Consider the following 24,045-nt stretch of genomic DNA (forward strand, 5'->3'; position numbering starts at 1 on the left):
CTGAGCGTCAGCAGCTCGCAATGACTGCAGGCAGCTCCCTCGAGAGCCACCTGAGCATGCTGAACGCCCAGGCACTGAACACATAGAGAGTGCGTGTCCACTCCCGAGATGTAGCGGGGACACGGATGCACGCACCTCTTAAACTCAGTGTTCGACATATTTATTTTATATATATGTTTCTAGGTCTCTTTTCTTTTCTTTTTGATATATGGGACAGACAACAATAAATAGACAGACAGTGCTTCAAACACACACACAGAGCGTTATTGCTGTAGAGCGATAACTGACGCTACAATGCGCCGGGCTCCCCTTTATAGCTTCCGGGTATGCCGTCACATCTACGTCATGACGTAGGACCAATAAAGATTGGACTAGTTTCATTCATACTTCAGACGCGTTCATGCTTAGGGAGTATCCCCAATTTCTTCGTTTCGACGCAGTGCGAATTTCCCTCGATATAGGGAACACCTAATAAATAAGATATTGTTATTTTCATAGCACTTTTACACACAATGAAACACTTGGCGTGTTGATTCTAAAATTTAGAAACACAAACATAGAACCACAAAAGACCTGCAACATACCTGAGTGGTGAATTCATTGCGATCTGTGTGTCTAGCGGATAGAGGGGTTTCCCGGGAAATCTTGTTGACTGTGCCGAGGATGGTGGTTTTCCGGCTAATAAGTTTATGTGCAAGTGAATTGCCCGTGGTAACATTTCTACCCATGTCCATGTGAGACATGGTCAATCAAGTTCTCTGCTTTTAGCAGCCCTCCCTCCCCCACACATACAAACAAGCCACTAGCAACCATTCACACACACACCCCAAACCCCCCTGCAGATTGCTCAGGTAATGACCATATTTACACATGAATTGATGCTAATGATAGCCAAAAGACTAGCCAGTTAGCATCCAGTTGGCTAAAGGAGGGCTACAAATCTCTGGGACTTCTAGTGTTAATGTGAAAGTTCTCACTATTGTACAAGAATATTTTACTCGCTCTCTGCAGTCTAATGCCCTCACCAATAAGTACTGCTGACAATGGATTCATGAGGAGACACAAGTATGTAAATAAATAACATAATTTACAAAAAAATCCTTCAAAAATGATTCTGCCAGCCAGTACAAAAATGGAAATTAAATTGTGTACATCCACATGTCCTCAAACCATGTTGATGTGTCTCTACTTTCTCAAGTGTGCTTGTGAGCTCAAAATAAGTGAATAAATTATATATATATATAATTTATACTAATACACCTGTTCAATAAAGTTAGCATAGCTGCCAACCTGTTGGAACAAATTTTATGTGAAATCTTTATTCAAAGAACTAAATGCACAGATTTTTCTTCAAAAATATAATAAAATGTGTCTGTCATCCACACAATGCTTTTTTTTGTTGTTGTTGCTAAAACCTTTCCCTTTCTACCACAAATAAACCCTGGTAAATCTTCCTCTTTGGTTACCCTCTAGAAAGAATTTGACCTCGTCTCGCATCCCTTGAAAAAAAACTGAACAAACTAATTTCGCAGCAGAGCATAGTTCTCTAAAGTGTACAGTATTTTAAGGCTTACACTGATGGGCGATGTTTTACAAGACTCAAAATGACCCGTAATCTTTGCAACAGATGGAGTACAATAGCTGTACAGGTGCTAATAATGCAGTTTTGTAGTCCTTCTCTCTTGTAACATTTAATGACTGTACTGTTCAAGTATTTCAAGTGGCTGTGTTAATATTGAGCATCTGTCTATAAAGCAATTGCAGCTAGGCAAAGATAGTTTTCAACACTTGTTTGAGCACTACATTTAAAATGTTGGAATAAACAGAGACATTTGATGCTTTCTCTACTAAGACTGGTGTCCTCTAAACTCTTTTTATGAGAGATTGTAGGATCAGTTCTTAACATAGTGTTCAGTTGTGTATATGTTGAACAGTAATAACTGTTGCATCGGCTAGAGAAAATGGTCCCTTTTTCTTCCACTCTATAAAAATCCATTCATAGCCACGGCCTAGAAAGACAAAGAACATACACACTGGGTAAACGTTTGTTTAAAAGAGCACAGATTCATTAAAGTACATTCAAAAACTAATATAGAGATCCTGAATAGTAACTGGAAATATCTACAGGAAACCTCTATTAAATGGAAATCAGTGTTATTTTAGTTTTATTTATAAACTATTACATTATTTCTTAATATAAATAATTTATATTTTATAAATGTATTCATTTGAATTAGCTTTTAGTTTAAGATTTTTTAATGTTTTTATTTTTATTTCAGGTTTAATAATTGTATTACTTTAACTTAAGGCAACTATAATATTTGTAGGGTTTTCAAGTTTAAAGTGCTTTTTCTCTCCGTAAAATCAATATAAAACACTTTGGTTCAATAATATTTCTTTTTTCTTTTGTATTTTAAGATAATTTTATGGAACTAATTAATATTTATGAAATAATAATAATACCCCCCCCCATTTAAAATAATATATTTTTTGTAATATTTAAAATATGTCTATTTTGCACTCTTGATATTTTATAGCGTCATCCCTTCACTGCTAACTCTTCTTTCTTATTTGTGGCTGATTTGTAGATTTTACAAAAAAAAAAAAAAAAAAAAAAAAGGGTATTATTGTATTTTTGCTATTATTATTTGTATTTTTCTCATTCATTTCCTATGGTGGTCATTTTTGACAGCAAAGACCACAAGTCCGACTATTAGTTTTATGACCACTTATCCTTTTTGTGTTCAAACTAAAAATGCCATAAAAGTCAAAAGATTTGTTTCCAAAGATCGCAGTAAAAACACTGTTAGAAATCTTTTGTGACTTCTAAGGATAAAATTAATAACTAAAGCCATTTAACAATCCATTATTAAAAAACCCTACATAACAAACGGTCCTTTGTTGTTTATTTGTCAGCATTTATTCAAAGCTTTCATATTCCTGAAAGGGGAAATACTTCCTATCAATCCAAATATATTGCACATGCCAACAAAATTATTTTTTCCACTTCAAAGCACTCTTCACTTTCACTTATGAGATCCATTCATCTTTATGCTTTAAATAATTTTTTTTAAATAATTCATAACTTTAATAATAACTTTCTATTTCTATTTTTATGCAAGTATCAGTATTGAAAGTTTTAATATCTCAATATGCATCTCCTCATCCCTAGCTTAAAGATGTGTGCATACAGTAATATGCAAAGTACCTTTTGTCCATGCAGTGGCTTCTGTCTGATCTAATGACCCTGAAAAAAGGGGAAGGATTTTTCTCAGTGAATGAATTTTCATTATTCAGTTTGGAAACAAACACACATGCCGTTATCATTTCAAGATCACCATTGTTAACGATCTGATCTACCATAAAACAATCAACTCTGAAACCAATATCAAAATACACATGCACCCTCCATTTGAAAGGTTATTCGAGGACAAGGCACTTACTGTGGAGTGGCTCAGTTTGTCGAAGCGGAATTTCAAGTTTGACCTCGGTGAAGTTTTGCTCTTTACATCTGGGGAAAACAGGGTGAATTATTTTTATTTGTTACAGTGCCAAAGTGCAAGGATTTGTGTGTGCATGCAAGTACACGTGTTTATGCATCTCATGGCCAAAAGTATTTGTAATTGATTATTCAGACTTTTTTAAAGGGGTCATATTATGCTTTTTTTACATTTTTTTAAATGCCTTGATTGTTGTCCTGAGTTTTAGTTCAGGTATTTCACAATATTCTAACCAAGGCATACAGAAAAAAGGGGGCAAGGCATGGCTGAGTTGCGTTAGTAGTGTGTTGCAACTTGCAGTTATGGCAAGGTGATAACATTTCCAAAACACACACACAAAGTGGTTGACTAGTTACAACACACTGGTCTAGCAAATTAATTAGAATACATTGGAGAATGAGACTGAAACTAAAGAGGTGCTGCAACAATGTAAAATATATGAAAAATAATGTTTTTTGAACATTCAAGCAAGAAAACCTATTCTAGTAGCCCAGAAAAAAAACGTTAAAAAAGGGCATTAATAGGTCCCATTTTAAAGGGATAGTTCACAGTAAAAAAGGAAAATTATGATTACTCAATGATTACTCATTCCAAACCGATAAGGGTATATACACTCCAACCCAATGTTGGGTCAAATACACTCTAAAAAATAATTCAGTGGCTTAGTAAATATCACAGTAATAATTAACTTTATTAACTTAATACAATCTCTCAATATCATTTACTTGATGGTTTTAGTTAAACATACCAAAATAATTGACTAAAAATCCAACAGTTAATTTTGTCTAAAATGTATAGTTATATTTAAGTTTTTTTCACTAAAATAATTTAGTATTCAAATAACCAATTCTTTATTTTAAATATACTTAATACATTTGTGAAATTTATTTCAAAATATTTGAGAATGGAGAATTAAACCGATCTGTTTCAAGAACCACAAATATTACTTAATTAAAATCAAGATTATTAATATTTAACACACACTGAGGAAATTGAGGAAACAATGCGCCCCTCCCCCACCCTTTGACGTGACGCTCGACGGTTGAGTGAGAAGTGCGGATAGTTGAATTCTCCTCAGTCACCAGAGCAGTTTCTTCCTCTCAGCGTCACAGAATTGGGGCATTTCCTCTGAAATTCAGGTTTGTATGTTTTTTTTTTAATCTATATAATCATTACTGTGCTAAAAGGCATTTTATTTAATTCAAAACAACATACAGGGACAGTGTGAGTCACCTTAAGTTAACGTGTGGCGTTGGTCTTTGAAACGCCTGCTGTGTGGCTCAAAACACACAACTTTATTCGTAAAGATAATGAATTTGGACGATAAAATCTTATTAAAACTGGGCACTTTTTGTTTATTGTCAGGTTATGGAGTCTGGCGCCTCGCATGCAGCATCTTTCAGCTACAAATGAAACGCAGGACAGCGGTCTCAAGTTCAAAGTCCACCCGCAGACCGCTAACGTTAGTCCATCTCAGGCTCGAGAAACAGCGCTGATACGGTGGAAATGGGATAACAGACCGGTTGATTACACTTGAATTACTTTTAAATGTTTATTTTTTACTTCTAAAATGTTTGTTACATGAGTTTAAATGTTGTAAAATAACTGTTATTCTTTACATGTCAAAACAGTAGCCTAATAACTGTTATATGCTGTAACGTTATCGCTGTAACGTTACTCGTCGACAATAAAGGCCATGTCAGTGTGTTTGTGTGGACTGTGGAGTATTTTACAAAGGTTTAGAGGAAATTAAAGTTATACTATACAAGTTAGTAATACTCATAAATAAAAACAGTTCATATTAGTCATAAATATTGGTTTTTAAAATGCTTTTTACCCAATTTTTTCTACTCAATTGAATTTGTTAATGTAACAAATGCAGTTACTCAGATCTACTTAATTTTTTTACTTACATTTACTCAGTTCTTATGGTGTCTATAATTGATTCCACTGCTTTAAAATTTACTCATTTTTTTTAGTGTAAAAATGTTTCACCAAAAAAATTGAGTAAATCATAGTATTAGTTTTTAGAGTGTATGGACTAACCCAGCGGTTGGGTTGTCTTGAGCAAAAATTTAACCCAACTGCAGGATTAAAACAACCCAATCGCTGGGTTAAAACAACCCAATTGCTGGGTTAGTCCATATTTGACCCAACATTGGGTTAAAACAACCCAGCGTTTTTTAGAGTGATGCTTTGTGGCAAGCAGCGAGGCAGAGCTACTCATTATTATTCACAACCGACCTCGTCCCGCTCTCATGGTCCCTCAGCCTCACCGCTTGCCACAGGCTAGACACAAGTTAGACTTGTTACATTTGAGCTTCAGCAAGAACCAATGAGGTTCATTCTTGTGTTACGCAGCACGTTTGAGCTTCAGCAAGAACCAATGAGGTTCATTCTTGTGTTACGCAGCACGTTTGAGCTTCAGCAAGAACCAATGAGGTTCATTCTCGTGTTACGCAGCACGTTTGAGCTTCAGCAAGAACCAATGAGGTTCATTCTCGTGTAACGCAGCACGTTTGAGCTTCAGCAAGAACCAATGAGGTTCATTCTCGTGTAACGCAGCACGTTTGAGCTTCAGCAAGAACCAATGAGGTTCATTCTCGTGTAACGCAGCACGTTTGAGCTTCAGCGAGAACCAATGAGGTTCATTCTTGTGTTATGCAGCACGTTTGAGCTTCAGCAAGAACCAATGAGGTTCCTTCTTGAGTTACGCAGCACGTTTGAGCTTCAGCGAGAACCAATGAGGTTCATTTTCATGTTACGCAACACGTTTGAGCTTCAGCAAGAACCAATGAGGTTCATTCTTGTGTTATGCAGCACGATTGAGCTTCAGCAAGAACCAATGAGGTTCATTCTTGTGTTACGCAGCACGATTGAGCTTCAGCAAGAACCAATGAGGTTCATTCTTGTGTTACGCAGCACATTTGAGCTTCAGCAAGAACCAATGAGGTTCATTCTTGTGTTACGCAGCACATTTGAGCTTCAGCAAGAACCAATGAGGTTCATTCTCGTGTTACGCAGCACGTTTGAGTTTCCACAAGGACCAATGAGGTTTTGTTCTCATGCATCAAGCAGGTTCTGTTGAACTTTTGTTTATGTTCGCTGATAAATGTTTAAATGTGAATAAAAGCCTAAATGAAATCTGTTTATCATATAAAGTGATCATGTCTCTTCAGAAAATTTGGACTAAACCACTTAATTCATATGGAATAGTTTTATGAACTATTTATGCACTTTGAAGCATCAACGTGGTAGTTGTGTAGCTGCTAAAATCTCTCAATTAACATCAAAAAGATCTTCATTTGTGTAGCGAAGATAAATGAAAGTCTTAAGGGTTTGGAACGACATGCGGATCATTTAAACTATTACCAATTGCCTATAGTTAATGGTTTTGATGTGAAATGTTCATCAAGCACATATGGGTGTGGTTTTCAGGTGTCCAGTAACTTTTAGCCGTGTAGTGTATAGTTGCTTTTTTCACCTGTGGGACTACGGCACATGATCAACGGTGTCGCGGCATTCTGGCTTTCCACGCTGAGAGATGGACTGTAGATAGATGAAGCTGTGGACGGGTGACTGCTCTACAGGACACAACACACACCAAATGACAGTCTGAGTGAACTGCAGTGGTACTGTTAATACTAGCACAATCGCTATTGATTGTCCTAGAACTAGCTCTGGTGCAGTAATTAGGCATATTGACAGAAGTCAGGATGAGTGGATCAATGCAAAGGGTCATTTAGAAAGTGTGCGATTGTTATCTGCAACTCAATTGTGTACAGGAAGCTTCTATAGATGTGACAGAAGCATAACTGAATTGTTTTCATAGTGAGCTTATCTGAAGCGATTACCTGCAGGAGCTTTGCTAGAGCCAGATACACACTGCGAAAATTTAGCATTTTGTTGTTTTAAAATTTAAGAAACATTCTTAAAACCTTTTATTAGTCAAATTTATTTGATTGTACTTGCTCTAAGCATAAACTAAACTAAACTGTGTTATACTATAAAAAAACATATTTTTTAAATTTTATAATACATATATCACAACAAAATACATGCATCAATATGTATACAAATAATGATGCATATATGCTAGAGATATGTTAGACACATTTTTTTTTGGTTGTGCATCTTTCAAATCTCCTGAAAGGTCAACAAAAATGTTTTGTCTATGTGTGTGTGTCACCATTTCAAGCTCTTCCAGTCCGTCTCCATCCCCTGCTGTGCTGCTGAAGCTGCTAGTGCTGGAGGAGGACCGGGAGATAGAGATATTAGCTCTCCCGCTACACTCTTTCAGCTTCACGAATGGCCTGCAGGACCAAACCAGCAGGACAGAGATTACACAACAGAAATACTCAATTCTTTATTTACCGAAGAACTATGAGATAAATAGGAAGACTGTGCTAAAGAAAATGTGCTGGAAAAGCATTCAAAACTGCATTATCTCAGTCATCAAATGCCTAACCATCCCAACATTGCATTTCAATCTGCTGTTCTTGAGTAACTGGAATTCAGAAACAGCACAAAGACACACCTTTCTTTGTTTGGGCAGATCTCTGGTGAACTCGGATTGGACGACGTCTCTGACCTGACTTCCTGTGAGTGAGGGAATACTTCTGATTTTTGGTCACTATGAAAACACAGAACACAGTTTATGTAGTGTTTTTTCTGAAATACTAATGTACAAACATAGCATACACAGACACACACAAACGTAACGTTATGAGCTATATTTGTTGCATCCCAATTTGCATACTATCCATCTTAGATAGAATAACAAAATTTGAATGAGTGTGTCCCAAAGGTAGCTGGATTGTCTGTTATTTGTGTACAGAGTACAGATCCATGCACATTCTATCGGCTGATATTAACCACAACCCATTTAGCGCTGGCCGAAGATTCAAAACCCATGTTTAAAATCAACATGCTTCTACATTTCTCTTCAATATAAAATGTGGAGGATGTGACGAGATGATTAACAGGGCAGTTTAAATGCTGACAGGATACATGTAAGTAAGCGACACTGTGGTCAGTTTAAGGACATAATTATGGTGAAGTATTACGTCTCAAAGCTTGTCTACTCTCCTGCTACACACTCAAAAGTATGTGCTTTTCCCTTTTAAAAAACATACTTTTAGGGCATAGTATGAGTAGGCGTATTGGGATGCAGTTATCATCTTTGTATAAACAAAGAGTCAGATTTTTACACTTCAATGTATTCTAAAATACATATGCCACGAAGTGTTGGTGAAACAACATGGACAGGACAGGAAGGAATAATATGGATTTTTTTCCAGAAAACATCTTGCACAAAATAAATGTAAGCACTTTCAAGGACCTGTATCTATGTTTATTGTGATTTTTTTTTCCAGATTCACAAAGGTTCAAAGATTTCAAAGACCCGTGGGAACCCTGTATAAAATGATGTGTTTTTGAGTACCTGCGAGTGGGATTTTTGTCAGTTGGACTTTCTGTGCTGGAGTGCAGTCTGGGGAACAAACCAGAACGCCGCTTCACAGGACTCTTTAATGGAGACTTTGCAGACAGCGCTGGAGGCTGACAAACACAAACACACAAATAAAGCATCACGCTCATGCACTGCTGCGCCCCAATGATAATAAATGACTTATCAGCATACACTAAGAATAAGTGTGTGCTGATAGTGTACTGTATACCATAGGAATTTCATCTGAATAAATTAAAGTAGAAGAATATAAGTACAGTGAAGGTGCTCTTGGTGCACTCCATGCTGTTCTGCTGTAGTCCACCACCGCTCACGCTGGACGGGACCCCTGCCACGGCTCCTGGACTCTTGTGTTTATGAGTCACCATCGTCTCCATGGAGTGGCTCCTCACACGCATAGCCCTCTGACAGAGAGAGAGAGAGAGAGAGAGAGAGAGAGAGAGAGAGAGAGAGAGAGAGAGAGAGAGAGAGAGAGAGAGAGAGAGAGAGAGAGAGAGAGAGAGAATAAGAGGGTAAGAGAAGGACAGAGAATGCACCTAAATGTAGAACCTGTATTGAGAACAATTACAATACATTTGTAGAGGCAACGTGAAATTGTCAGAATATATCTCATCACAGCATATGTGCATTGTTTATATTAGCTGGCTAATCATTTATTTAATTGTAATTATGTATTTGTTTATGTCAGCCCTAATAATAATGATGATAAAGTTAGGAAAACTGAATTGTATTTCCATGAAAGTCCAGTAGGTGGGGCTAAATACCAACTTATACTAAAGCCAAAAATAAAAGAAGGGTAGAAAACACAATCTATTCTCAAACTACTCTTTAAAGTCTTTCATTTATTCTGTATTTTCATTTTTATATATTACATTTATATACTTTTCTGTGACTTTCCACAAAAAACATCACTAAAATATATTTGATTTATGTTTTACATTTTATTTTATGTGACATACAATTACGTTAAACATAGAAAATATATAATCTACTTATAATATATATATATATATATATATATATATATATATATATATATATATATATATATATATATATATATATATATATATATATATATATATATATGTGCCTGGACCACAAAACAAGTCATAAGTCGCACGTGTATATTTGTGGCAATAGCCAACATTATACTGTTTGTGTCAAAATTATTAATTTTTCTTTTATGCCAAAAATCATTGGGATATTAAGTAAAGATCATGTTCCATGAAGAAATTTGGTAAATTTACTAGCGTAAAAACACACACACACACACACACACACACACACACACACACACACACACACACACACACACACACACACACACACACACACACACACACACACACACACACACACACACACACACACACACACACACACACACATATATATATATATATATATATATATATATATATATTATTCATTTTCAGTTGTATCTTGGCCAAATATTGTACATCAATGGAAAGCTTTCAGATGATGTATAAATCTCAATTTAACACAAATTTAACCCTTATGACTTTTTTTTTGTTCCAGGGTGGTTACAGAAAAATCTTGAGTCTTGTGTTGTTGTATACAAGTTTAATGTATTGTTTAATGTGCACTGGTCATCTGCACCAGTTCGGCTTGGTAATGATACACAGTCACAGCTGCTACACAGATCAGAACTGCTGGATATGCATGTGCCTGCAAACTGCCCCAAACACACCTCCACCCTGCCTGTAAACACCCACACACACGGCAAAATCATGCTTATGGTCACAAACACACAAACAGGCCTTATAACAAGAGCTCAGGACTTCAAAACAGCCTATTTTTTTATGCATTTTAACATCTGGACTGAAAGACAGAATGACATGCAGACAGACAGACAGACAAGCACACTGTTTTGCAGAAAATAATTATTACATTGCATTGCACAATACTACCGTTTGAAACGTCAGGGTCAGTAATATTTTTGGAAATAGTGTCTTGGTAAAATATGTTTACCAAGGCTGCATTTATTAGATCAACAATACCATAAAACAGTAATACTGTGAAATATATTATTACAACTTAATTTATTTAAAAATGTAATTTATTCCTGTGATGGAAAGCTGAATTTTCAGCAGTATTACTTTCTATTCTATTATTATTCTCTTCAGTGTCACATGATCCTTTAGAAATCTTTCTAAAATGCCCATTTGGTGTGCAAGAAACATGTCTTTTTTATTCTAAATGTTGAAAACAGTTGTCATGAGTAATATTTTTGTGGAAACTGCTACTTTTTTAAGGATTATTTGATGAACAGAAAGTAAAACACAAACAGCATTTTAAAAATATAACTTTTGTAACATTAAACTGTTATGCCGGCAACACTTTACAATAAGGTCTCATTTGTTAACATTAGTTAATGTATCAAGTAACATGAACTAACAATGAGAAATACATTTGTTACAGTATTTATTAATCTTTGTTAATGTAAGTCAATCAAAATCAGCTGTTCATTGGCTGGTAATGTTAATTCATAGTGCATTGACTAATGTTAACAAATACCACATTTGTTTTTAATAATGTGTTAATAAATGTTGAAATTAACATTAACAGATTTATAAATGCTGTAGAAATATTATTTATTCTTAGTTCATGTTAACTAAAGTAGTTAACAAATTAAACCTTATTGTAAAGTGTTATGGCTGAATTGAATTAATTTAATGCATCCTTGCTGAATAAATGTAAAAGTTTCAAAAGAATATATTATATATTTTAGAAGGAATTGAGAATATTTCTCTCCATATAAAAAAATCAGTAAAACCTTTATGTTTTCAAGTGGTCAGGATAAGACATCTCACCTTAAAGGATTCCAGCAGCCCTCCATGACCTCCATTTTCTAGTTTTTCTTCATCTGAAGCTGAGCCCAGTCCTACTGTGGCCAGTGTCTGTCTGTGCAATTCATCATGAAGGTTATCTAACAGTGCTGCCCGTGTCCTCTCCTGTCAAACACACACACAAACAGAAAATGATGCAGATCGACTAATTAAAGAGATCACACAAATGAAAACTCAACTTCAGAATTAGTAAATAATGACTGAATATTTATATTTATATTCCTTTAAATTCACCGCTTATACTAGTGAATCTTTAATTCCCTTTATGATATATTCAAACAGGTAGCTATTGAGGCTTGTTTTCACTATGGAATATGAAATGTAAAAAAAAAAATTAAAAAGGAAATGTAACTTTTTTATCGTTCTGACTTTTTTCATTTTTCAGAATTGTTATAAACACTAGATAAGAGTTATAAACACTAGATAAAAGAGATTAAGCTAAAAAGCTAAAAAGACATTATTTCATTACATAGTGGAAACAAGCTTCCACAGGCAAGAGATATGTTGATCTCTGGATCCCCCAACCCCCACCCTTACCTCTAGTTTGGCGAACTTGTCTGACTTGTAGCATGCATTTTCTGCATTGATCAATTTTGCCAAGAGAAATTCCCGGAACTCTGGACCCTGGGGAAGAATTGATCTCCATCATCATATGATACAAATCATAATCTCTTGATGTAACATTTCATTGAAGAAATCTTCTATATTACCTTCTGGAAGACTGAAGGGTTTGGAAGAGGGGGGCCGAACGAAGGGACATCCTCTCGTGCTGTGACGGACACCTGTGAACACGATCAATATCTCAGATCAGTGTTGGCTAATGGATTGATGGCTATCTGGAGTAATTCAGTGAGGTGTTTGTCAAACCTTGTACGTGGTATGATCAGTGCAGGGGTTTTCTGCCTGCACTAACACATAGGCATGAAGGAAGTTGGAAGCGATCATATCAGGTACGAATGGTGTGGGCTCTTCCTGGAAGACGGCTGCAACAATGTCATTGCCAATATGTCTCTTCCTCTGGAGCTGAGAGAATGTGATATAAGAAAAATATGCATGTACAGTATATATATATATATATATATATATATATATATATATATATATATATATATATATATATATATATATATATATATATATATATACACTCACCTAAAAGATTATTAGAAACACCATACTAATACTGCGTTTGACACTCTTTCACCTTCAGAACTGCCTTAATTCTATGTGGCATTGATTCTAAAAGGGGCTTAAAGCATTCTTTAGAAATGTTGGCCCATATTGATAGGATAACATCTTGCAGTTGATGGAGATTTGTGGGATGCTCATCCAGGGCACGAAGATCCCGTTCCACCACATCCCAAAGATGCTCTATTGGGTTGAGATCTGGTGACTGTGGGGGGCATTTTAGTACAGTGAACTCATTGCCATCTTCAAGAAACCAATTCGAAAAGATTTGAGCTTTGTGACATGGTCCTGCTGGAAGTAGCCATCAGAGGATGGGTACATGGGGGTCATAAAGGGATGGACATGGTCAGAAACAATGCTCAGGTAGGCTGTGGCATTTAAACGATGCCCAATTAGCACTAAGGGGCCTAAAGTGTGCCAAGAACATCCCCCACACCATTACACCACCACCACCAGCCTGCACAGTGGTAACAAGGCATGATGGATCCATTCTCTCATTCCTGTTTACGCCAAATTCTGACTTTACCATCTGAATGACTCAACAGAAATCGAGACTCATCAGACCAGGCAACATTTTTCCAGTCTTCAACTGTCCAATTTTGGTGAGCTTGCGCAAATTGTAGCCTCTTTTTCCTATTTGTAGTTGAGATGAGTGGTACCCGGTGGGGTCTTCTGCTGTTATAGCCCATCTGCCTCAAGGTTGTGCGTGTTGTGGCTTCAGAAATGCTTTGATGCATACCTCGGTTGTAACGAGTGGTTATTTCAGTCAAAGTTGCTTTTATCAGCTTGAATCACCCATTCTCCTCTGACCTCTAGCATCAACAAGGCTGCTGCAAACTGGATGTGTTTCCCTTTTCACACCATTCTTTGTAAACCCTAGAAATGGTTGTGCGTGAAAATCCCAGTAACTGAGCAGATTGTGAAATACTCAGAACGGCCCGTCATGCCACGCTCAAATCACCTTTCTTTCCCATTCTGACATTCAGTTTGAAGTTCAGGAGATTGTCTTGACCAGGACCACACCCCTAAATGCATTGAAGCAACTGCCATGTGATTCGTTGATTAGATAATTGCATTAATGAGAAATTGAACAAGTGTTCCTAATAATCCTTTAAGTAAGTGTATGTATATATAATATATATATATATATATATATATATATATATATATATATATATATATATATATATATATATATATATATACACACACACAACAGCAGAAGACCCCACCGGGTACCACTCATCTCACCTACATATAGGAAAACGAAGCTACAGTTTGCACGAGCTCACCAAAATTGGACAGTTGCCTGGTCTGATGAGTCTTGATTTCTGTTGAGACATTCAGATGGTAGAGTCAGAATTTGGCGTAAACAGAAAGAGAACATGGATCCATCATGGTTTTGTTACCACTGTAAAGGCTGGTGGTGGTGGTGTAATGGTGTGGGAGATGTTTTCTTGGCACACTTTAGGCCCCTTAGTGCCAATTGGGCATCGTTTAAATGCCATGGCCTACCTGAGCATTGTTTCTGACCATGTCCATCCCTTTATGACCACCATGTACGCATCCTCTGATGGCTACTTCCAGCAGGATAATGCACCATGTCACAAAGCCCAAATCATTTCAAATTGGTTTCTTGAAGATGACAATGAGTTCACTGTACTAAAATGGCCCCCACAGTCACCAGATCACAACCCAATAGAGCATCTTGGGGATGTGGTGAAACGGGAGCTTCGTGCCCTGGATGTGAATCCCACAAATTTCCATCAACTGCAAGATGCTATCCAATCAATATGGGCCAACATTTCTAAAGAATGCTTTCAGCACCTTGTTGAATCAATGCCACGTGAAATTAAGGCAGTTCTGAAGGCGAAAGGGGGTCAAACACAGTATTAGTATGGTGTTCCTAATATCCTTTAAGTGAGTACATTTATACATTTAAAAAGTTTAACAATATTTTATTTTATTATTAAACATTTTAACATTATAAATAACATTATAAAAAAATCTTGATTTGTATAACTTACCTGTTGAATGTCTCCTTCGGTAAAGGGGAGTTTTGTGGAAACATGAAACATGATTTCTCTCTGACGGAACGTAGTATAGATGGACTCAGATCCTGTCTGTCCATGAGACACATCCAGACCGCCTCTGAACCTGAGCAGCACATTATCACAGACACCAGACAAATTAGTTCTGCTTAGGCAGATCAGTCTGATTACCCTGAGCAGACTTCCAGTCAAAATCAAGCGCAATGGGTGAATTAAATTATTCACAAATGAACTCTATGATTGTTGTTTAATATTAAAAAGGGCCTTTAATGAGTGTGCAGGTGACCCTTGGCAGCAGTTTTCAGAGCTGAATCTCTGTCTCTCACCCTTTAAAATTCTGCAGTTCAATATTGTCTCCTAAAACACTGAGGAATTCAGCAAAGGCAGGCGTCTCCTCATTGTTGCCGAACAGCTCTTCCTCTGATGTCTGATGTGACGAAGACAATAACAATGGGAAACTAAACAAATCAGTGAAAACAGACCTATATAAAAATGAAGAAAATTACTCAAGACGACTCTCACCTGACCAAACTTCTGATAGATGACTCCAAACTTGAAAGTGTTGTTCACTTCGTGCTCATCAAAACTGACGATCAGTTGAGAGGCCTTGGGCGAGAGAAAACAAAAAGTGAGCAAAATTGCCCGCAGGGGTAAATATGTGTGTCAGTGCCTTCCATAATTCAGGCGTTTGTGTTTGCCATGCCTGAGAGACCATGCAAAGCCTTGAAATGGTCAAGGCTTCTCTCAAACACTCTATGTGGTTCAGGCACGCCAGGCAGTGTAAAGCAGATGGATTTGTGAGTCCCCTGGAGCATGGGAACATATTAATTCAGATGACTTGGGTACTAGGGTGAGACGGAGCCCAGCGCAGCCCTATTTCACCCTGATGCCTGGAGTAGGTCATTCACAGATGGAGTGAGAAACAGAGAAATGCTCACCCTAGGGTAGAGGACAGGGTTGAACTTGAGACCCGTGACATCATCGCAGAGCAGCTGAAACACACAGGACACATCTGATGTGAGAATCTCGCATCTTTTGAGTGGATTGAGGGAAGTTCAAAGGAGGTCTGCTAAGTATGTAATTTCTTGAGGGACTTTTTGAGAATTTCGGTCCTCCTGCACTTTAAAAGTTTGATTACAGCTGGAAATTACATTTTAAAATATATTAACAAAGAAAAATGTTCTACAGTTCAAAAGTTTGCGGTCAGTCTCTTATTTTCAACAAGGCTGCATTTATTTAATCAAAAATAACAAAAAAAAGAAATATTGTGAAATATTATGACAACTGAATGTATTTTGCATGTTTCTCATGATGATAAAGACCGTTTCATAGAAATCTCATGCTTGAATGCCAAATTCCGTTTCTTTGGTGGAAAAATATTGTCCGCCTTTTATTAAATATAGGTTAATTCCTTTATTTTTATTTTTAAATGGCCAAATAGTGAAGGAAAAACAGCCAACAAGAATTCAAGATATATGGGAACTTTAAATCATTTTATGAGGTGCCACCTGGAATGCTTTGGAGAATGCCAAGAGTCTGCAAAGCTGTTATGAAGACAATGGAACAATCTAAAAGACAGTTTTAATTTGTTTGGTCACTGCTTATTTTCATTTATGTTATTAAATTAGCTTTGATGAATTTTGACTGGTATTTATAACAGACTCCTTGGCTTATACACACCTTGGCTAGCTGTGGTACACTTGGTAAGTGGAGGAGCCCTTCAAGTGGGATTCGCTCATGAAGGGTCTTTGTTTTCGACCTAGAAAACGACACAAGAATAAATGCTCAGTTATTAACAATGACAATACATGCCTTCCTAGCAATGACTATATCAGAGTTTCAATATGTGTTGGAGTGTGTGATGTTTATGGTGGACATGTGGCACCTGAGCATGATGCGGAGAGACTCCTGTCCGTCTGCCTCTTCATACTTCAGAGACATGATGAGGTGTCCCATACTACTGGCTGTGCAGTAATAGTTCATGTGTTCCTGAGAAAGAGAAAGGTCTTTACACAGAGTCATTTCACAGGTTCAGTCCACACAAATTTTAATATGGAGAGGTTCATTTTCCAATAGACTGATTTTGAATCAAGTGTTTCGTACAATGTAGAGCACAAAATGTTTATTCGAAGAGGCGTCTTCACACCTCATGTCCAGTGTCATGAAAAACTGTCAAAACTGTGAGTGAACAAGATATGGACACATGAAATATTACCTCAAAAAGGACAGTTTATTTCAAATTAAATGGCATATATTGGAATTTTGTGGTCATAATAAGAAAAACCCATAATAAATTAAAGCTACAAGCAGCAATTAAAGTTATTAATGAAAGTATATTAAAAATAAGAAAACTACGCCAGTCATTTGTATATGCCACACTTCCTGCTACCAGCTGGTGGCACTATGACTATAAATTTTGGCATATAGATCAAAAGGGCACTTATCAAACATGTGAATTTTAAGGCTGATTGGATTGTATGCTTGAGTTACAACAACTTCCTGTTTCATGGCTTTCAACGGAAACTCAAGATCTTTGCAATTTAACATCACTAAGGCCTTAAAATTAGACTGAGATTTAACCAGAACAACATCATATTTGGTCAGTGAGGAGTTAATCACAGTGCACAACATGTCATTTCCTGTTGTCCACAGGTGGCGCTATGACTAACTGAATATTGGCATGTAGATGAATTTAGGCCAGGAGTCTAATAAAACGTGAAGTTTGGGGCAGATCGGACATTGTATGCCTGACTTACAACAGCTTACTTTTTCATGACGAAACATTGAATTTTGTCAGGCCGCCACGGACACCCCCCCAAGAGAAACTCAAGATCTTCGCAATTTAACTAAGGCCTTTAGATTAGACTGTGCAAATATGATGTTTATCTAATAAAATCTCTAGGAGGAGTTTGTTAAAGAACAACATCTGAAAATGGCAAAAACAGCAAAAATTCAAAATATTTCACTTCCTGTTGGTTTTTTTATATTTTGCTCCCAGGGACCTTTTTTGTAGGTATTGGGCTGTGTAATGTGTCAACCGAATTTCATACTTGTACGTAAAAACATAGCACGAACGGTGTTTAGTTAAATTTTTATAGGTGCTGCTATTGAGCCATTTTGCCACACCTAATTCATATATCATACATCATAGTTTTCAAGCATGTTTACGCCCTAAAAAATTAATTTATTGCAATTAATTCCAGAGAAGAATTAGACAGGGTAAACCCAGCCTGATCCGCCGGCGATTTGATTTCATATTGGCGGGTTTAACACGATGACAGATAGAGAAACAATGGGTCGTTGCCTGTTGATCCCGCCTCTTGTGGTCTGATTGTTTGAAGAACTATCCAATTGCATACAGAATCATTCAAATAATGCTCGTTGATCACGCCTCTTGTGCAGTAGAAAATACAGAGCAGACTCCCCAGACCAATGTTCAGTTTTAAATTGACCTTGGTCTGGTTATAGTCAGACAAGAGAAGAATTATAACAGACTGAGCAATTCCAATTGGGTCCTCATACCATCGGTTCGGGCTCCTAAATAATGCGTGTAATGGGTGTTTCTTTAACTATGGGTACTTTTGGCCCTGTGGACATTATAAAAAAAATAAACATACTGTCAGTATAAACATACAGTCAATAAAAAATGACTCCTGACCTTGCCCAGAAAGTGTTTGCGGTAAGCACGTGAGGTGTTGTTACACTCCAGCCTGTAGCCTCCTCCTCCTCCTCCACCAGGACTCAGACCATCATCCTCTTCCTCACAGAAACTGCTGTCTGAGGATGTGGGTGTCCCGACTGGAGCCTCGGGATCCTCAATCCAGTATCCGCCAAACTGAGGTAAAATGACCTGAGGGTAGGGACCACCCTTCTCCAGGACCTATACAGACAATATGAAGAAAAATGAAGGGGTCAGCATGTTGATCTTTAAGTAAGCTTACTTTATAAAAATGTTTTCTACTTGCTTAAACTGTTTTGTGTGTGTGTGTGTGTGTGTGTGTGTGTGTGTGTGTGTGTGTGTGTGTGTGTGTGTGTGTGTGTGTGTGTGTGTGTATGTGTGTGTATGTGTGTGTGTGTGTGTGTGTGTGTGTGTGTGTGTGAGCCTGTTTATGTGATTTATGAGGACACAAATTTGTATAACTACATGGGTATTACACTGGTATTACACTATAAATGTGGTTTAAGGGGACATTTCAAATGTCCTCATAATTCAAATGGCCTTAAAAACATACTAAATTATGTTTTTTTGAAAAAGTAAAAATGCAGAATGTTTCCTGTGATGGGTAGGTTTAGGGGCAGGGGCAGTGTAAGGGGATAGAAAATACGGTTTGTACAGTATAAAAACCGTTACGCCTATGGAGAGTCCCTGTAAACCACATAGACCAACATGTGTGTGTGTGTGTGTGTGTGTGTGTGTGTGTGTGTGTGTGTGTGTGTGTGTGTGTGTGTGTGTGTGTGTGTGTGTGTGTGTGTGTGTGTACTCACATCCTCAATCCGGGGGTAAGGGATGTAGTCATCCTGTAGGAAGAGAAAAATAAATTTGATTTTAGGATAACACCATAGAGCCAAATGCACAAATTACAGTCTGTTTATTGCAATGAAAACATCCCAAGAGCAGGATAGAGAAATAATATCTACAACACAATATGACTGATAAAAAACGAAATAACCGCAGCTGCAACAAAAAAGGCATCTGATTGTTCTCTGCTTGCATTCCTATAAACATATATGAGATAAGTCTGCATTTGAATTCTCTGGTAACGTCGGAAGGCCATCAACACTGACCTTTACATCACTAAATGTGCAAAAATACATCAAAATGATTGATGTTGTAAAACTCCAGACTGTGGCTGTGTTTTTTTTTTGTGTGGAATATTCATAGAGATGACTATGAGAAGAAGATATTATACATGCACAACTCTGCCACTCACACACATGCACTTAAAGACACAAAATACACATAAACACATTCAGAATACCAGCCCAACCTTGGATCTCTTAGTCTCCTCAGTTTTGGGAATCTGCCGTGTCCGGGTAAGCAGAAGAGAGTGAAAGAGGAAGAATGCATGACACACTATCATTTATCCCTGGTTGTAAAATAAGCTCCACAAATACAGCAGCAACTGTATGTTTATTTTCAATTTATTTTATTATTCATATCTTTATTTAATCACGTGGTTATGGTAAACTGTTTCCTGATTGTCTAGGGAAAAACAGTTACCTAGAGATAAATAAACGCAAAATCTTTTGTTCCGTTTGAAACCTTTATAATGTTCAACTCTTAGCTGTTATGAGGCTAAAGTATCTCAATTAGTTTCTTAGTTCCCTTTGTTGCGAATCTGTATATTGGGACATTGATGACCATTATGATCTTGATGATCGCGAGATGACACATTAAATGTAACTGATATATTACCAATGTGGCTGCTTAACACCGCATTGACAATCTTCATTCTAGCTGTTACACAGTTAAAGGGGGACTTCAGCGCTTGCAAAATGCAATAAAACTTGGCCGCCTACACAATAGACAAATAGGTAGGAAAACTACAACACCCATAATGCACTGGGCACGTTGCTGTCCAAGGCCATTCCCACCAGTCTGTTATAGAGAGTATGCACATGCCATCACCACCGGCCGGCGTGCCAAAAAGACAAAGTGGCAGCATTGATTTTTAGTGTGAATGCCACAAACAACAAAAACACAAAACACATCAAAACCGGAAATAAGCTTAGAGATTGACTGTACAAATAGACGTGACAAGAAATCTGAAATATATTTTTACAGACTGCTGACAGCTACAGAAAAGAGAAACAAATGGATCGCTGCAATTCACATAAACAACTTGTACTCCAGGCAGCGAAACACGGATTTGGGGGGTAATCATACCCTATATTGTATATAGTTTTTAAATTTGTTTATTGTTTTTAAATAAACACAGACAAAGACTATAAGTTTTAGGGCTGGACGAGCCGATATGACTATACACTATATTGCCAAAAGTTTTAGGACGCCTCCATTTACATGCACATTAACTTTAATGACAGGAAGTGGCCATCCTCAAACTGTTCCCACAAAGTTGGGAGCATGAAATTGTCCAAAATGTCTTGGTATGCTGAAGCATTAAGAGTTCCTTTCACAGGAATTAAGAGGCCAAGCCCAACTCCTGAAAAACAACCCCACACCATAATCCCCCCTGAAGTACAGTTCTTCTGGCAACCGCAAAACCCAGACTCGTCCATCAGACTGCCAGACAGATAAGTGCAAGTCGTCACTTCAGAGAACATGTCTCCATTGCTAGAGTCCAGTGGCGGCGTGCTTTACACCAGTACAACCAACACTTCGCATTGCACTTGATGACGTAAGGCTTGGATGCAGCTGCTCGGCCAGGGAAACTCTCATTCCATGAAGCTCTGTAAAAAAATTATTGAGATAATCTGAAGTTTTGGTGGTCTGTAGCTATTGACTCTGCAGAAAGTTGACGACTTCTGCACTGCTCCTCAGCATGCGCTGACCCCACTCTGTGATTTGACGTGGCATACCACTTTGTGGCTGAGTTGCTGTTGTTCCCAATTGCTTCCACTCTGTTATAAAACAGTTGACCGTGGAATATTTGTTAGTAAGGATATTTCATGACTAGACTTATTGCACAGGTAACAAACCGATCACGGTAGCACACTTAAATTCACTGAGCTCATGAGAGCGACCCATTCTTTAACAAATGTTTGTAGAAGCTTCTGCATGCCTAGGTGCTTCATTCTATACACATTTGGCCATGAAAGGGATTGGAACCCCTGAATTCAATGATTTGGAGGGGTGTCCCAATACTATTGGCAATTTAGTGTGTATAACATTGATTTAAGTGATCACCCGGATTTAGACCTACCTATATTGTATTTATATAAAGCGTCCACAGGCAAATTTGCCTGGCATCAAAATCAAGCACATATAAGTGTCAGGAAACACAATTACTGGCTTCATGTCAATATCCATGGACCACTGGATCTTATCTAAGTTGTAAGGAACAATATTTCATACACATTAGAAAAGTAATTATTAATAAAATCTCTTTCAGAAAAAGAAAATAGGATTACTTGGGCCCTGTACATTCTACAGAAGTAAGGCTGACTAAGACACACCTTGACACCTTTATATTTGATTGAGGACATCACAAGTTCATGTGATCTATTGGAGAGAGAGAACAGCCCTTCAGACAAACCATCGATCTGTCACTCATACAGAGATCTGTCCAAGAAGACCGAGGGCTTTAATAACACCCGACCGAGATAACACACTTCTGCTTTAACACATTGATCAGCTGAACATTAGCTACCTGCTGCCTATCATCTACACACTCTCACACACATGCACACAATGAAAACACAATCATGTTTCTGTTATATAACAGGTCAGTGTGTCCTGTTCCCAGTCTCTCACCCTGTGGGACTCCTACAGAACCCCCACCAAAAGACTCACCACAGAGAAAAGTGCTGGCCAAATCAATGTGATTTCAAATTAGCTGAAATATCTAATTATTCATTCAGATTAATTGAGGATTGGTGGTCCAGCACTTAGCCAGCACCCAAGAGCAAAAACATGCTGTGATTATTATTATATTATTATACAGTCAAATGCTCTCCATCTTAAGCACAAAGTTACTGGAGGAATACTGTTATTACAGGAATCTTATTCCAATAACGATATGCACTTCTATAATCATCGGAATGATGGAAGGAGTCTTACCTGCATCCTTTCCAGCATGTCGAAGAACTCCGCAGACTGGAAAAGAAACAAATTGAGATACGTCAGTATTTGAATGTCTAAATCTACAGTTTTGTGGTAATATTTACATCAAACTATCTTTAAAATAAATACAAAAATATTTTTTTATTTTATCTAATGTAGAATCAAAATAAAAAAAGATTTTAAGAACAGGTTAATACAATAATAACACCACTTATATGTTATTATTACTTTTTCCATATTTTAGAATAGGAGTAAAGACATCAAAACTTGGGATGTACTGTTATTAAAATTCTGCAGAATTCCGATAATTATTTTCATGTTATGGATGATAAAAGATATGTGTCAGATATTACATTTCTAGACTATTATTTTTCTAAAAAAAAAAAAACTATAGAAATAGTTTTAGATTCTACAGATGAATGTGTGCATCAAAACATTATACATTTACAGTATGAAAATGTGAATATTTTGAGATTCGAAATGTTTGTTACAGTTAACAAATAAATATTAAGGTTAAGTCATCATTACATGGCAAAGATAATCTGCATGTAAAAATAGGTGAAATGAGCATTCTCAGTTAAATAGAAGATAAAAGAAAATAAACCTATAACAAATGGAAGTGATTTATTGTGCATCCCTAATCGAAACAAAAATAAATAACTTGCTAATAATCTAAAAACAAAAAATTACAACAACAACAACAAAAAGCTAAATAACTTTCAAGTACTAAATAAATACAAAATAACCTTCCATCGTTAAATAAATAATAATGAAATAAATGCACAAAAGAGAGACACTTTTAAAAATGTAATGGACACAAAATCCTATCTGGACAGCTCTGCTCATTCTAGGCATTCTCTCAATCAGCATGAGGTGCATACTGGGATGATTTTTAAAGCATATTTAAAGGAAGTGTATGTAAGATTGTGGCCAAAACTGGTATCACTTTCAAATGACTGTAGAGTGGTGTATCCCCTCTCCACCTTCCCCCTAACTCGAGGTTGCCAGATATGCTGCAGGATCCAGCAGGAACGTCTGTAGCTGCAGCTGTGGTAACTAGAGCAAATCTGGCAACCTGGATGCCGAAACACTACTGACTTCGTGATTGGTCGATAGGTGGAGGGTGGAGCTTCAGTCCAAAACACATGTCAACATCAACATCAGTTGAGATCTGCAACAACAACTTTTAAATGACAATATCCTGGCCGGACTACTGTTGTCA

The 24,045-nt window shown here is 37.0% G+C and overlaps 1 protein-coding gene across 7 annotated transcripts in view; it reads right to left on the minus strand.

Annotated features, from left to right (window-relative positions):
- Positions 1-964: 964 nt before the first annotated feature.
- rap1gap2a (RAP1 GTPase activating protein 2a) overlaps positions 965-24,045 on the minus strand; it is a 98,740-nt gene continuing 75,659 nt past the window's right edge. For 4 of the 7 annotated variants that reach the window (XM_067450512.1, XM_067450510.1, XM_067450515.1 and 1 more), the window contains 21 exons: positions 22,821-22,856; positions 19,565-19,597; positions 18,738-18,959; positions 16,965-17,068; positions 16,760-16,838; positions 16,018-16,071; positions 15,602-15,685; positions 15,406-15,506; positions 15,056-15,185; positions 12,708-12,863; positions 12,551-12,622; positions 12,378-12,464; positions 11,805-11,945; positions 9,225-9,371; positions 8,944-9,059; positions 8,038-8,133; positions 7,690-7,813; positions 6,985-7,084; positions 3,444-3,511; positions 3,209-3,247; positions 965-2,009 (listed from right to left, as the gene is read on the minus strand). In XM_067450512.1, coding sequence (XP_067306613.1) covers positions 3,239-3,247; positions 3,444-3,511; positions 6,985-7,084; positions 7,690-7,813; positions 8,038-8,133; positions 8,944-9,059; positions 9,225-9,371; positions 11,805-11,945; positions 12,378-12,464; positions 12,551-12,622; positions 12,708-12,863; positions 15,056-15,185; positions 15,406-15,506; positions 15,602-15,685; positions 16,018-16,071; positions 16,760-16,838; positions 16,965-17,068; positions 18,738-18,959; positions 19,565-19,597; positions 22,821-22,856 — 1,959 coding nt within the window. In that variant the 3' untranslated portion in view covers positions 965-2,009; positions 3,209-3,238. Of the gene's footprint in view, positions 2,010-3,208; positions 3,248-3,443; positions 3,512-6,984; positions 7,085-7,689; positions 7,814-8,037; positions 8,134-8,943; positions 9,060-9,224; positions 9,372-11,804; positions 11,946-12,377; positions 12,465-12,550; positions 12,623-12,707; positions 12,864-15,055; positions 15,186-15,405; positions 15,507-15,601; positions 15,686-16,017; positions 16,072-16,759; positions 16,839-16,964; positions 17,069-18,737; positions 18,960-19,564; positions 19,598-20,067; positions 20,101-22,820; positions 22,857-24,045 lie in introns of all 7 variants that reach the window. The other 3 variants (XM_067450513.1, XM_067450511.1, XM_067450508.1) reach the window with 1 other exon arrangement.

The sequence above is a fragment of the Pseudorasbora parva genome, chromosome 8 (genome assembly GCF_024679245.1).
Source record: "Pseudorasbora parva isolate DD20220531a chromosome 8, ASM2467924v1, whole genome shotgun sequence".
Classification (NCBI taxonomy): Eukaryota; Metazoa; Chordata; class Actinopteri; order Cypriniformes; family Gobionidae; genus Pseudorasbora; species Pseudorasbora parva.